The 14,872-nt window shown below is 54.1% G+C and overlaps 5 protein-coding genes across 5 annotated transcripts; all 5 read right to left on the bottom strand.

Annotated features, from left to right (window-relative positions):
• Window positions 1-249: 249 nt before the first annotated feature.
• LMH87_003675 (uncharacterized protein) lies at window positions 250-3,794 on the bottom strand (the record flags this gene model as incomplete). The annotated part of the gene is made up of 2 exons (XM_056194781.1): window positions 250-3,598; window positions 3,661-3,794. 2 exons carry the CDS (start codon window positions 3,792-3,794, stop codon window positions 250-252), a joined length of 3,483 nt encoding a protein of 1,160 aa, XP_056048475.1.
• A 1,924-nt stretch (window positions 3,795-5,718) lies between these two features.
• On the bottom strand, window positions 5,719-8,024 carry LMH87_003674 (uncharacterized protein; the record flags this gene model as incomplete). Its single annotated transcript, XM_056194780.1, has 5 exons — window positions 5,719-6,322; window positions 6,378-7,697; window positions 7,755-7,840; window positions 7,898-7,922; window positions 7,981-8,024. The coding sequence occupies 5 exons, from the start codon at window positions 8,022-8,024 to the stop codon at window positions 5,719-5,721; spliced, it is 2,079 nt and encodes a 692-aa protein (XP_056048474.1).
• Window positions 8,025-8,855: 831 nt separating this feature from the next.
• On the bottom strand, window positions 8,856-9,749 carry LMH87_003673 (uncharacterized protein; the record flags this gene model as incomplete). Its single annotated transcript, XM_056194779.1, has 1 exon — window positions 8,856-9,749. The coding sequence occupies one exon, from the start codon at window positions 9,747-9,749 to the stop codon at window positions 8,856-8,858; it is 894 nt and encodes a 297-aa protein (XP_056048473.1).
• Window positions 9,750-10,928: 1,179 nt separating this feature from the next.
• On the bottom strand, window positions 10,929-12,115 carry LMH87_003672 (uncharacterized protein; the record flags this gene model as incomplete). Its single annotated transcript, XM_056194777.1, has 3 exons — window positions 10,929-10,934; window positions 11,090-11,591; window positions 11,643-12,115. 3 exons carry the CDS (start codon window positions 12,113-12,115, stop codon window positions 10,929-10,931), a joined length of 981 nt encoding a protein of 326 aa, XP_056048472.1.
• Window positions 12,116-12,138: 23 nt separating this feature from the next.
• On the bottom strand, window positions 12,139-12,501 carry LMH87_003671 (uncharacterized protein; the record flags this gene model as incomplete). The annotated part of the gene is made up of 3 exons (XM_056194778.1): window positions 12,139-12,148; window positions 12,219-12,421; window positions 12,475-12,501. The coding sequence occupies 3 exons, from the start codon at window positions 12,499-12,501 to the stop codon at window positions 12,139-12,141; spliced, it is 240 nt and encodes a 79-aa protein (XP_056048471.1).
• Between the last annotated feature and the right edge of the window lie 2,371 nt (window positions 12,502-14,872).

Raw genomic sequence — 14,872 nt, 5'->3', positions numbered from 1 at the left:
AGAAAAAACTCTTCAAGGTCAAGTCAACTTCATTATGCCGATATAAATATGTATGTGTATATGCTCGCTCTAGATCCCCCACAATAACAAAGGATAGCGGCGTACAAGCCCGTGATCCCGACAAGATGCAAAAAACAATCATGTAAAGCAATCGCCCGAATCGCTTTTTCCAAAGAATGATCTGATAATGCTTAAATGCAAGTTCATCTTAAAAATACGCCCGCGATGAAACACATGCTAGCCAAAAGCTTACATGACCACACATTTCTTGTGGGCTTTTTGAGGAGGCTGCGGCGGAACATCTGTCCAGCCAGATTCCTCTAGACCCGGACCTTGCGGTTGCTGATCTTTGGACTTTAATTTGGGCCTCCATCCACGCTTCTTGGCGTCAAGAATGTTCTTTGCTGCTCCGCGCTCTGCTCTGCTAGGCTTTCGGCTCACGCGCATTGGTGATCTCGTTGAGCCCGAAGGCGGCGAAGAAAGCCATGTTGGCAAATGTCGAGCCTTCCACTGTGTCCCAGCGGTGCCATTATTTGGGAGCGACGGGAACAGTGATTGCACAGGCTCCGTAGGCTGACCGGGGTTAAAGGGAATGTTTTGTCGAGGTCGTTGAGGCACAGGCGCCAATATCTGTGTCTCCCCGGGAGAATCAAAGACACCACTCACACCCTTGGGCGTGCTGATAATGAGCGGCTGGTCTTCGTCGGGGTTGACGAGCGGTACATCGGGTGCTGACTCGTGTTCAAACGTGTAGTGCTTGCTGGGTGGCCCCATCAAGCTTGCTCGACTGCCCGGGGTAGACCATTGGTTAAGAATGCCACCAGATAGACGTCGCGGAGCACCCATGCTTATTCTCTTATTCAGTCGGTTGATCTGATCGTTGCTGGGAGGCGGCGGGAGAGAGTTCGACGCGAGTTCGGCCATGGTTGCGTCTGTTGCCGGTGCCGAGTATGTTGCCATGTTGTGCTGAACAGGCGGTGGCGCTTGTTGCGCTTGTATGGGGGCTACCAGAGGCCACGTCTGCGCGTTGGAAAGTCTCCGACGGTGTGCTTGGTCCTCGTCGACCGGAGAGAGCTGCGCTGGTGGAATTGCGACCGACAATGGCAGGTTGACAGGTTGTACGTGGCTGGGTTGGACATATTCAGCTGCGTCTGCGTATTCCGCGGCTGCGGGGGTGGCCGTTGCGGTGGCCGTTTCAGAGTCACGAACATCAGGCGAGACGTTTTCCATTTGTGGCTCCTCCGCCACACCTCTAACGGCTTGGGTCTCTGGCGCAGGCGAGGCAGACGGGGAAACTCCATATAAGTCGTCCATTGCCGGCTCCACATCTACAGGAATAGATAAGGGCGTCGATAGCGGCCGAGGAATTTCTTCGAATCGTCGCATGCTGCTATACGTAGTTTCGTCGCTTGCAGTTCGCTGGCGGAAAGGCATACCAGCCCCATCGAGCTGGGATTGGTAGGCGCGAGGAGAGAATTGACCGGGCCAAGATGGGGTTTGAGTTGATACAACAGCAGTGAACGGTCGCACGGGTGATGGTAGCGGTGCAACGGCTGGTCGTCGGAGAAAGGCGGGTAGGGTCCCTGGGTCGTCTGGCTGATATGGAGGTGGCGGCGGGACCCAGTTATCAGCATCACTCTCGTGAGGAATTTCACCTCGCCCGTCAGCGCGGCGGTAAACGACTCTCTGGCCATCGGCAGTACGCGGGTTGAGTCGGCGATTCACCGCAGCGGCAGTGGCGGCACGTCGCAAGGTCGTCGTGGAGCGAGGGCTTGCATGTGAGTACGGTGCATCCAACGCCTCCATCTCGTCCAAGGAGGCGATGGATTCTTCCTCACCCTCGGCTCTGTTGGCAGGGTTGAGACCGACCTTCCTCGGTACTAGGGGATCGTCATCTTGAATTGATTGTCTGCGCGGCATGGGGGGCATGAGATGCTGGTTTGCAGTGGTGGCCGCGCGGAGCAACGGGTTGCGGCTAGTACGGCTCTGTACCACGGTGCGACGGCGCACGATTGCCACTTCTGTCTCAATGTCGCGCTGCTCTTCTTGTAGGACCTCGGCGTTGTCTGTTCCAACATCGATGACAACTTCACGCCTCGATCCACTTCTTGGCCCGTACTCAAAATCGAGAATACAGACTCGGCCACCATCCACGAAATCGATGTCTTCTTCATCGGTCGCTAACCTGGCAGGTGATATCCCACGTGAGGTCACTAGTAAGCGATCTTTGGCTGACGAGCTGGCAAACCCTTCTACCCACTTGACAGTGCTTATGGCGGTAAGATCAGCGACCTTTCTACCTGCGATGAAATTGTTACGAAACTTGTCGCAAAGGATTTGCCACTGGGGAAGTCTAGTGTTTTCATCTCGGCCACGAGATGAAGTATGCCGCGAGAGGTTGCTGTGCTGGCTGCTTTTTCTGCCAAGGCTGTACGAGCCATCGAAGCCATCGACGTGATGATCAGGAACAGCATCCAAATCCTCAGGCACACCGTACACCCAGACTTCACTACCATGAAAACCAGCTGCCACCAGCTGACCATGGTAAGCGGCTGCTGGTAGCGTGCTTGGAAGTAATTTGGAGTGCGATGACGGTCGTGGGACAGGGCCGGTAAAATAGGTGGTGCCGTTGCGGAGGTCGTCGATGCGGATGGCGCGAAACGTCTCAAAGCTGCGGTCATACGTAAAAGCCCAGAAGGCTTCTTCCTCGGTGCCGTTCTGTAGTAGAACAGCATGGCTGCAATCGTGGCTAGTATTTGGGAATAGAATAGAAGTAGTCCACATGGCGCTTAAATTGTCCTGGTCGGCTACTGTGCCTGGGTCGTAGTAGGGCGCGGTCAAGACGACGGTGTTGGGAGGATTCGATTGTATTGTGGTGCCCAAAATCTGCGTGCCGTCGAATGAAAAGGCAAGGGTATCAACGGGATCGCATTTGACCTCGCGGCGCTCGGTCGGCATCGCATTCGGATGTAGCGATGAGACTTCGATTCCGGTATCGTAGGCGGCGGCCATGACGGAGCCGCAAGAAGAGACGGCAATGGCGCGGGGGTTCTTATCGAGGATAATGGCATGTTTTCTTTTCGGTGGTCTCTTTTCGAGATCGTAGAGGTTGACCTGCATTTCGGTCGAGAGGACGACGAGAGTGGCGGCATCGTCGGTGATGGTGGCCGATACTGGGCGGCGTTGAATCTTGAGTTCGCGTTTCACCTGGAGGTCGGCGCCCCGAACGCCGAGGACGTAGATTCGAGAGGAATTATATGCTAGGAGATGATGACCCTTAGACGAGGCGCTAAATTGCATCCCCTCCCCGCCGGGGCAGGAGGAGGAGCTGTTTGAATTGGAGACGAGCTTGACCAACGTTTCCGAAGGTCGATTGTAGGCGTTGAAGAGGTTGCGCTTGACCTCGCGGGCAAACAGACGACGAAAATTCGGCAAGTCTTCGTCTTGGACCCTGGAAAATACGGGATGGGCAGCGGCATAGGATGCGCATTGCTGGAGCTGGCTTGCGTACAGGTCGGCCTGTTGTGAGACGCGACGGGTCTGCTGGTTGAGGACGATGAGCGAGGCGAAGCTGTCGGGGTCGGCGACACGTAGGATTCTGCCGCGGAGGTTAGTATCTGGGCTACGCTGATGGCTGCATACCGGTTGAGAAAGGCATACTGCTCGATTATCTCGTCGGGGAGTCGTGTAAAGGCTGACGAGGAGGCCTTGCTGCACAGCGCAGCGACGGCATCGGACGTGGGCACCGCACTTGATGGCGGCGGCGGCGACGCCGTGGGCGCTGCAGCGTCCATGATGGCGACGATCGTTTGAAGACGAATAGGCCGCGGCCGATTAGACGTTGAGCGGCATGCGGGGAGACTCGAGCGATTTCAGAATTCGCAGTCTGGTATTCAAGATGGCTCCTTTTCCTTTCCTTGGGTGCGATGGAAGGATACGAGGACAAGGGAAAGGTTTCGAGGGACGAGGTTAGCGTTGGCAGATGCCAAGGCAGTGAGTGACAAGCTGCGGCTGTGCCTGGGTTGGACCTGGGCGACGGTGGCACCGTTATTATTATTATTAGGGGCAACTTAGGGGACTTTGCCGTTGGGTCTTGCCATTTTCTGGGGCCAGTTTACTGGATCTGACTGACTGGGCCACCGCTGACAAGCGGGAAAGCCACTGAAACGGACCGGGGGCGCCGCAAACTAAAAATTCAGAGACAGCTGGAGCGACGGAAATCCTTCTGGAACACATTCACACGTAGTATTCTATACGTCCATATTGCTTGAGCTGCCGACTCTGCCTAGCTGACCGCACCGTTGCTCTCCTTGTGCTGGCGCCTGGGTATCTACAGCACCCTACCTATAACGGGCAGCGGTATACTCTTGTCATGCTCCATCCTGGGCAGCAGCACGAATTATGTCGGTTGCTCTCATCCAAGCAATTTGCTGGCATACGTACTCCCATCCTACCATACGGCCACACCTGTACACTCCTACGGTCAGGCTCCTGTCGCGGCCCGCCGGAATGCAATGACAGCCACAGGTGATAAGAAAAGCCGCCACTCGGATAAGAGAGAGCATAGTGATGGCTCATTTCTTCAGTACTTTTTTATACACATATCTCTCCTTTTAATGACACATCTTTTTGCTTCTCAATCTTATCCATTCCTCTCGTATTCTTAATCCCCAGCCGCTAGTAGGCCTCTGCTCTCCGCCATGCCTTTGGGCAGACACCACCTACCTGCCCAAGGGAGGATCACCAAACAAGACACGATGGCCTGGTCCAGCCTCGTCTTGCGCTGCCTGAATCACGCCTGAATCATGGCTTCTTGGCCGCTCAAGCTCCGCCTTGTTTGCGCACTGTCCCGCCTCAGTACCAGGCGGCGCTGGTTTGGCTGGTTATTATTAGCTGTCGTCAGCGCGCGAGCCGACGCCCCAGGTGTCTCATTTGCCTTCTTCCATGCAGAGAGGTTCTTTGGCAATTCGGCCGGGAAAATTCAGCCATATCCCTCATGCAAAAATACAGCGGCAAGGATCATCTGCTCAACGACACGCGCAGCTGAAAGTGGCCGTCGCGTCACCTATGAATGCCCCAATCCAGGGCTCCAGAGGAGACCAACCCAATAGAGAGAGAAACTCCGAACGGCGATGGGACGCCATGTGTTTGCGCTCCTCGCACATTCGGGATGTTATTTTTTTTCCGCCGCCTTGGACAGCAAATGTGCTTGGACCAAGGCTGACTCTATTTTCGGACTTGGGCGATCACAGCCTCGTTTCCTCCCCGCGCGCGGGCGCACGCATGACAATAATCACTGATCTTATTAGTAGCAGCTTGAACAAAGCCATCTAGATCCTTCAAATGGAACTTTGCCCACTTTTCTATCAGGAGGGCGCTGGGAAAGTAGTCGTACTGGTAAAACAACGAAATGACTTGAGCGTCGGCCACCGGCGACGCCGTTCGTGTGTGAGCACAACGCCTGGCGCATCCCAACCCTGTATAAATGTAATTCAAGCTCACAGAACTTGACTTTATTCGCAGAACATGGTATCATTAATTGCACCAAACTTTCTACAGCCAATGCCTAAACTCCTACCTCGAACCCCCCCATTTATCTTCTAACTTGGGTTTTCTACTCCTAGTAAATAATAAATCGCCAAATAGTTATACACCATGCGCTTCTTCTTCTTCTTCTTCTTTTTCTTCTTCTCCCCCCACGCCAAAACCATATAACCCTTAGCTCATCCCAGGAGGCTGGTTAAAGTCAAACGACTGCATAATCGGATCCGTCGTCTGCATCTGCGCGCTCAAAAACTCATCTGTGATTAGCGTATCAATGTCGTCGTCACCGCCCGCGCTGCCCCCGGCGCCGCCGCTGCCAAACGCTGGCATAAAGTTGCCCATGGCAGAGATGTCGAGATGCAGGCCCGTCATCAAATCGTTGCCTGAGAAGGGCACCTCGGGGGGTAGGACGGCCTGGCTCTGCTGCGCCTGCATCAACGAGTCTCGGATTTCGCGGACCGGCGGCCAAGTATTCTGAATTTCATTCATGGCGTCTAGAAGCAGCGAGACGGACCTCTCAATCTCGGGGTCCGTCCATGATGCTTTCAGCAAGTATCTCCGCATCAGCACAATGCCTGTGGCGGTCGCGAGGGTTTGCACGAAATCCAGAGGAAGGGACCGGTATCGGTAGAAGCGAGAGAAGCTTCTCATCAAGCGCTGGATAGCCTGCAGCGATTCGTAGCAGATTTCGACATCTTCACTTTCGGCAATGCCTGGCTTGTCAAACATATTTGAAGGTGGTCTGTGGAGAATGATCATGACTGTATGGAAGACCATGCTAACATGCTGTCAGCCAACGCTCAATAATCCTCATAATCATAGGCGATACTTACTGCAGATGAAGCACAGAAGGCGGCACCTTGCCTACTGTCCATTGGTTCCAGTGCACAGTCCCTGGCAGGCTGGAAAGCCATTTGGTGAGCGATACGTGAATCTGGCGCGATTTGGCCGCTACGACGGCTGGGTCAGAGTCGCCGCGGCGGTTCTCAAACAAATCAGTAATCATGACGTGAATGATTTTGGACAGTTCTGCGCGATAGATAAATGATCCGACCAGAGCGACGCCATCTTCAAACTCCGTCGCAGACACCTTTTCGCAGAGGTATGTCTCAAGCAGGCCCTGCCAATCTGGCGGATACTGAAGACGAATAGTATTTCGCACATCCGATTCGTTAGGGTAGAGTGCGGGCGGGCGGCCAAAGTAGAGGCTCAGCTGCTTGTCCGCCGTGAAGACGGCCCAGTACACACGACGCAGAATTTCACGATCGCGATGAAACCCTGTGAAGCCGTCCCAGTTGCTTGGATCCAGATGCAGGCCCATCTCGTGGGCGAGGCGAAACGCCATGCCGCAAAACAGCCACCCCTTGGAGGTCCGCCCAACCGCAATCTCCCGGTAGCCTAGTAGCACCAAGGCTTGCAGCAGCGTGAGATCCGGGTTGTCCAGCGAGCCGTAGAGTAATGTCTGCGCCTGGCCGGCAAAGACTTCAGAGACGTTGAGCGTGTCGTCGTACTGGAGCGCACCTAGCGCGCAAATGGCATATAGAAGCACATCCGAGTAGTACTTGCCGGACCCAACGTCGTAGTCTCGAAAAAAGTATTCTCTGTACACAATCATGCTGTATTGGTATTGCTCTTTGAAAAAGGTCGCCATGAGCTTTTGTGACATTTCGTCGTGTGGAGCGTATTGGAAAGCGCTGCTCTGAGGCGTCGACTCATCTGACTCGGCTCCGGGGCCGACTGAGGGGACAGGGACAGAAGGAATGGCTGCAAGCTCAAAGTTTGAGTCCTGGAGTGCATGAGGATGGTTTGTCGTGGGAGAGTCGACGAGGGCAGAGGGGCCACTCGGCACAGAAGATTCTCTCGAGAGATGCATTTGCAGGAAACTGGTGCCGCCAAAGAATTGCGCGCCTTGGCTCGGGTGCAAGCGCCGAAGCTGGCCAGATCGAAGTCGCGCGGCCACAACGCTGGGGTCAGAAGGTGTCTCCGTCTTTTCTGGTGCTGGAGCGCCGTCTGACGCCGTCACGGACAAGGTCGGGAGTTGGGCGAGAATCTCATCACGCTCTGCGCCGTCGGCCAGGGCGAGCCTCCGAATAACTTGCTCGAGAGCCGCAATTTGGCCCTCGAGGGCAGTCACGTAGCTTTTTGACACTGGTCTATAGTTTTGAGGTCAGTCAAGGGTCCAGGAATAGTCACGGGGGCCTTGGCGTCACCTTTGCTTCTCACCAGTGCCTTGCAGGATACATTCTTTGCCAGCCTTGACACATCTGGAGCAGGGCCGCTTGCGATCACATTTGATCTATCCTTGGGCAGTTAGCTGACTATACTAAGTGACTCAAGATACGTATGCGCCAACCTTGCGACGGCGACATCGCTCGCAGCTATAAGTGGCTGTCGTCAGTACCATGAACAACCAAAAGGTGAGTCCGTCCCACTTACGAGGTGCGAATCGACTCTCCCATGGGAGTTTGCGTTTCTTCCATCTCAATCGTTTCGAGAGCTCAATCGAAAGGTCGCGGATAGGCTACCGAAGACAAGAATTAGTGGCCCGTAGGCCTGAAAGCAAGTTTCCGAATATCGTTTCTTGTAGCTTCGATGTTGCAAACGAAGAGGGGTGATGGCTGCGGTGGATGTAAAGAGGCTCTTCAAGGCTGGCCGCGGTAGCTGAACCTGGTACGTCAGGCGCTGAACGCCTCGGCCTTCAGCACCATCGGCCTGTTGTGGGGGTGGGGTTGCAGAGGGCCACTGTCCACTGAAGTACCTTGCCTAGGTACATAGCACCAGGGTTCTAGAATAGCACGCCAAATAGAAGCAGTGGCTTGTTATCATATCTCTTTATCTTTGTATCTATTTCTATCCTTCAGATTTCTCCTATTTTTTGTATCTTCCTATTATTTTATTCTTATTTTTTCCTTCGATAATAATCAACAGCCTGGCCACTCACGTATTTTCCTCAGTACATCTGTGGATACGTACCCAGGTAGGTACAGAGCTCACTGGGCGACCGCTACATTAACGGCCAGGCGAGCACGACTTTCAATCCTATCATTGCAGTTGTGTCTTGCTGCATTTATTGGTGCTTGCTTACCCCTTCTTCCCGTCGCTTCTCTTTTCGGCTTATTCTATCCTTCTTTCAAGGAAATATTCGTCATATTTGTCTGTCATAGCGGTACTGTCGCTAGCTTCAACCTCCCGGCTTCCGATATCGTCGCTCGTCGTCTCGCTCAACGTAATATATCTACGATGCACGCGTGCCAATATATAAATCCAAAGCCAACAAAAGAAAAGTCATCCCACATCCCTTAAGCCCCCATTCAACCAACAACATCCTCATCCCTTGCATCCAGCAGCAGCATATGACCAGGTGCATGCGCCATCACCACGCCTCTAAGTCCAGCTCTCATCACGGCCTCCTGCGGTGTCACGCCACATCCCCAAAACACCGGCACCTCTTCCTCTTCCTCCTCTCCCTGCTCGCCCTGCTCTCTTCTCATCCCCCCCAACGGCCTCCCGTCCATCGTCAGCGGCGCGTCGCCCCATTCCGGCGCATCGACGTCCCGTATGCCCAGCGCCTGCAGCGCCTCCCACCCCCACGCAATCGGCTCGCCGTGCGTCGCGCCGAACCGCCTCGTCACCGCCCGGACCTGCTCCACGTCGCGCCGCCGGTACGGCCGCATCGAGACGACGTACGTCCCGCCCGTGAACACGCCCGCGGGGCACAGCGCCAGCGTCGTCCGGTACATGGGCACGTTGCGCCGCAGCGCGACATGCCGCGGCGGCAGGCCCGCCGCCGCCAGCGCCGTCTCGAAGCTGTACGAGCAGCCAATCAGGAACCCGACGTGGCCGGCCGTCCACTCGTCCTTGATGTCCCGGCAGTGCGACCGCACCAGCTTCGAGTCGCGGTAGACCATGTAGGCCGGGATGTCGGTCCGCAGGTCGACGCAGCCCTTCATGGTCAGGCGGGGCGTGGTGCTGCCTGAGACGCTGTCGAAGCTGCCCAGGCACGAGGATTCGGCAATGAGGGGACACGGCACCGGGTTGCGCGCGCAGAGCTTTCTGAAGTCGTCGGCATATTCAACTGGTAAAACCAACAAGTTGGCCTGTAGGAAGCCCGGCGCAAGGCCCGAAGTCGGACCAGTGTGTACTTCATTGCGCGCCGCGAGACGAACGTCAACGCCAGTCGCTACCGCATAATTTTGACGAGACATTCTGACTGTATGTTTAAAAAAAGAGGATTACTTTGATTTTAGCTCTCGGTATAGTCAGTTGTAGTTGTTTTGTCTTAATTTTACCCCAGCATTGCCCGCATCGTCCAGCTCTCATGACTCGTCAAGTGGGTGTCCCGCGGAGCCCAGCTCTTCGGACTTGCACCTCCGCTGGCCATTTTCACCGATACCATTCATCTCTGCCGCCTCATATTCGTTCCATACTGAGAGGCAAAGAGTATGTACAATGGTGTTAACCCAGGTTTTTAATATTGCTAATTTGAGTCTGTATTATCAGAATTAATTCTAGTCTCTAGCTCACATAACCGCCAGTAGCAGATGGCTCCATTGCTCATACAGTCGGAGCCATGTCGATGGATCAAAATTCGGGGCCTCCAAGGAATTAATCGTGTTTATAAGCCTGGCCTACAACCTAACAGACCGGCTCCTACTCAGTACGTCGTCGCGCTTTTGGGAGTCCGAATGAGTGTGCGCCGAACGTACGACCGAACCACACGCTTGGCATCCGTGGCCCACCGCTTTACTCGATTGCCCACCCGTTCTGACTTTACGGACGCACTTCTAGCCGCATTCTCAGATATGGTCGAATCAAATTGACTTGCAGAAGCACCGGTCAATTTTCTCTGCGTCATATTTGGATCAGGACCGTAATTATTGCAAAGCGGACCAGGTGCAGGCTTGATGAGCGTTGCATGCGCAGCCGGATTCGCAGGCCGTAATCGCAGAAACGAAAACTTAGGCTTGATACGGCACGACGTTGCCACGCCAGTTTCTGATTGCACTGTTCGCATATCTTCTACCGATTCGCGAAAGGATCTTGGCCGTGGTAGCATGGCATCTGCGCTTTCAACCGGGGTCGGTGGATAAGAGAGGTTGAACTGGTCAGATGGTTGACACGATGCGCCTGCACTGTCTCGTAAGCCAAATCCGGGAGTAAATGGCTCCTGTCGCTCATTGTGCTCTTTTATTCTCGCCATGTCTTGAGTTTTCTCTGTTTTCTTATCAAATTCGGTATGTGGTGGCCGCGCCACGTCGGCCAGTGCATTACACTGCTTCAGCCGATTGTTACGAATCACTGATCCAGTCTGAGCACTTCGCCCTCTGCCTAGTTGATTTCGGGATATCTTCAACTTGAGCCTCGGAGGGGGTTTAATATTGGTGCTAGGTCTACACTCGTCAGCGGAGCGTCGTTCTCGTTGCGCACCATTCGATACAATCGCATGGTCAACATCTCCAGATAAGGAGGGCGGGTGACCACGCAGCTTCAACTTCCCAGGGCTACCTGAGCGCGACATATGACTTCTGAGAGATAGTGACCGAACCTCAGAGATGGCAGAATCATTTTTTCTCTGTTTGTCGGCCGAGCAGTGAATATCGTGAGTAGGGTGCATGCCAGGTCTCTCCGCTGGGAGAGGTGGCAGGGCTTTCATGAATCTCTGGTGCAAGTCGGGCTGGTCTTTCTTTTTACGATGCGGAGATAGAGGCTCAGGCGTGAGAGTCATTGTATCCTCACCCAATGATGAAGGTTGCTCGGTCAGGGACCCGCTGGTGCTGAGCGCTGGAGTGGCAGCCCGGGCGGTAGCTATGTTGCGACGATGACGCTTCAGGTACTTGTTTTCCGTGTTTTTGATCTCATCTAGCGTTTCCATGGTCGATAATTTGCTGTTTCTTCTGCTATGCCGCTCGTCGACATCATCTTCGTCACTAAGCCTCGAGAATGGGGACTTTGCCAATCTCTCGAAGGAGGACAGCAGGGACGTAAAGTCTGCGAACGCTGGATCCAGCGCCATGGCGTTTTTGTTGAGACTCAACTGGGAAGCTCGTCTAGTGTTGTTATTCATCTCGATATTCGGAGCTGCCGTCTTCAAGCCGTACTGTTTTTCTGTGGCAGGCAGGCGGCGTGATATATTGGGACCATTGATCAGATTGGTCTGGTTCTCTACCCTTCTGCTTCGGAGCGCATCCGTGTAGGTATTCAAATGTTCCGAAGCTGCCATCAGCTTGTCTGCCGCCGCGCTGGAAATTGCGTTCGCAATAGCCCGTTCAATCTCCTCGATGGAGTCATCGTGACTGCCTTGAAGATAAGAGTCAAATGATTCGTCGATGCTACTGTCTGCCTGATTATAGCCGCCTCGGTAGGCAGGATAAGTGGAACCAGGAATTGAAGGGCTATGAATGGCACCGTGCACCTTTAATTCCATATCTTGCTGAAGCATGGTCGGTTTTGTGCCGCCACAGGCCCTGTGCGGGACTGGGGAAATCGGCATGTCTGGCTGACGGGCGCCCTCAGGTCTCGGGTCGTTGAAGTCCTCGGTGTAATCATAGTAGAGAGTGCCGCTAGGCCGCATGGCTGGGCAGGTGCTGCTTGATGTCATTGGTCGCTGATACATCTCAACGATTGATGTTAAGCTTGCGGATCTACTGCTCTGGTCGGTTGAGCCCATGTAATACCTATCAGAGGGCCTCGATGCCCAAGACACAGTGGAACTCGGCGTTCTAGCGCGGCCCGATGCTGTCAAGTAGTGGTTTGGACCAGGCGAAGATCTAGATGGCAGTGAGCTGGATGACTTGTTCATTTCGGCACGGAGAGACAACGGAGGGACTCTTCTTTGGTTGTTAGCAAGCGAGGTTCTATGAAGATTGTGTGGTGTCCTCTGCTTCGGCGTCAGCATTCAGTAACAGTCTCATCGTCGAGAATGAGACGTACATGACGGCCACGTTCACCCTCGGCCATTCTACTGAATTCCCTGCCGCGAGCCTCTGCAATGGTGGGAGAGGTGATACCAGTGCCGGGACGTCTTAGACGCGTAGGATAAGGTCCTGGAGTTCTTGATTTTTGCCAAGATACATTTCGAAGGTGTGTACTGCTGGACTGCGCGTGACGTTGACTTACAGGATGCTTTGAATGGGAGGTTGTCGAGGAAGCATCATCACCGTGTCGAACCAGCGTGGTGTTTTGAGCCATTGTATTCCTGGACGCATACAATGATATAATTTCAGATGTTGTGTCCCTGTAAGATCGAATCCTGCGTTCATGGGCGAGCTGGTCCTCCTCGAAGCTGCGCGATGTCGGATCTCTTGAGAAAGAAGGGTCGTCAAGGTCACGCCTTGGCCGAAAAGGCGCATGATATGCAGAGTGGAAGTTTCTATCGACGACAGAGTGCTGTCTGAATTGCTCTGATTCGTGTGACACTTTCGGTCGTGCTTGGGGTCCCGTAAAGCAACGGGAGGCTGCCGCGTTATCGTCCACAGTTTGAAGAGGCCATCGTGACGGCTCCCGCTCCAAGTCTGGAAGCGTAAGACACCTTGAGATGGAGCTCTGATGCGCTGTACCGCTAGAGTAAAGACCAAGAGTCCCGTGGGCTTGAGCCATTTTCACTCTGCTGCGTGGACTATTGGTAGGCCAGCCTGGCGGCGTACTGCAGCACACGAAGAATAAAAGTGTATGTGAACGCTGGTAACGATGAAGAATAAGTCGAAAACGAAAGCAAGAAGCAAGGTCGTCAGGCCAGGTGAGTTCAAAATTGGTGCCCCCGGGAGCAATCGTTTTTAGCAAGAGCAAGTTTTCAAGTATATCGGAGCAAGATGTGCATTGCGACGTCCGCCAGGGCGTGGAAGGGGAAACATGCAAAGGGTTCAAAGGCGTGCGGAAGATTCGCCTAGGAAATTCCAAAACGGCAGCAAGCCGCTGCCTGCCTGCCTGTCTGGTCTTTCGAATGGCGACATCGCTTTCTGGTTGGCAAGAGCATGAGGATCAAGGTAAAAGCGGGCATTAGCACGGAAGACTACGAAGGTGCGGTTGCGAGAGACGAGGATAGGCGACTGCAGGCGAGAAAAAAAGTGTATTGTGATATCTGTCGATTTTTGGCCCATTTAGCAGCCCATGCTGGATGATGGTGATGGCAACGTGGTGATGGCAGCACGCGATGTTTGATGGTGTAGACGGTGTCGGCGTTTGTGATGGAGACGCACATAAAGCGACGAGTCACATGCACACCAGACAAGACGGTGCCAGCTGTCGGTCTGCGTTTCGCAGTGTCAATAATCTACGTACCTGGATTTAAGGCCGGCAGTTGGTAGCTGGCAGCTGGCGTGCGGATTGGTAGTGCAAACAGATCTTCAACGCTTGAGCGCTGCAAACACAGGAGCGTGACAGCCTGTTCGTATTCTTACCTTTGCAGCCCGCCGATCTTTTTTTTTCCTTACTACTTCTTCTTGCCTTCCCCTTTCACTCTCGTCCCGTCAAAGCCACTGTGCTCGCCTTCGGCTTGTGAGCCCGACCGCTCACGTGCGAATGGGGCCCAAGTCAAGCCTCTGGCCGTCGTGAGCCGAAATGACCGTGGGGCTACTGGTTCCTAGCGGCTGTGGTTGTCACACTCTGCGAGACACAAGCTGCATTGCAGATTTTTGCTGGCCCAAGGTCTCACCAAAAGACGTTGTAATCTCATCTCTGCTCGTATATTTTTTTTTTCCTTCCTTCGCCTCTCCGCCCAACCGCATTCCACACGGCATCATCAGCCCCTGACTAGATCCGTGTAGCATTTGAAGGTCCAAACTCTATCGACAAGGCCTGGCCCTCGCGGACCTTGCAGCAGGACGATCGGCAGACGCCACGGCGAGTTCTGGGGTTAGCGACTCGCCCAACTGTCCACCAAAAACCGCGCTAGAAGATGAACCGTTTTTTTTGTGTAATTTCCAGAGGCCCACCCACCCGGAAGTGTCGTCGTCTCCAAGTCGACGAGCACATGAGTCTGGGCTCGCAGTGTCTGCTCTTGGGGGCTAATTAAAGCCTTGTATCCACCACTCTGTCACTGCCTTGGCTTTTGGCTAGCACCGCCAATTATTCCCTGGCGAAAGCAATTAACAATAGGGCACTTGCTAGTGAGCGCCACACAGTCCCCGCCAGGCTAGTTTGTCTTTCCGTCTTTCTAGACCATCCCCTGTCGCCGCAGTTTCTGTCGCAGAGGACTGGTGTGGGTAGCATCAGAAGATACCCTGGAACTCCACACATGCGACAGCGACACTGGTCTTTGCTGCGTGACCGGCTCTCTGTTTTAAAAGCTGTAACCCTCAGTGTGTCACCGTCATTGTCACAACGCCGTGCT

The sequence above is a fragment of the Akanthomyces muscarius genome, chromosome 2 (assembly GCF_028009165.1).
Source record: "Akanthomyces muscarius strain Ve6 chromosome 2, whole genome shotgun sequence".
In the NCBI taxonomy this organism is placed as follows: Eukaryota; Fungi; Ascomycota; class Sordariomycetes; order Hypocreales; family Cordycipitaceae; genus Akanthomyces; species Akanthomyces muscarius.
Note: the sequence above shows the minus strand (reverse complement) of the source record. Positions and strands in the feature narration are given on the sequence as shown.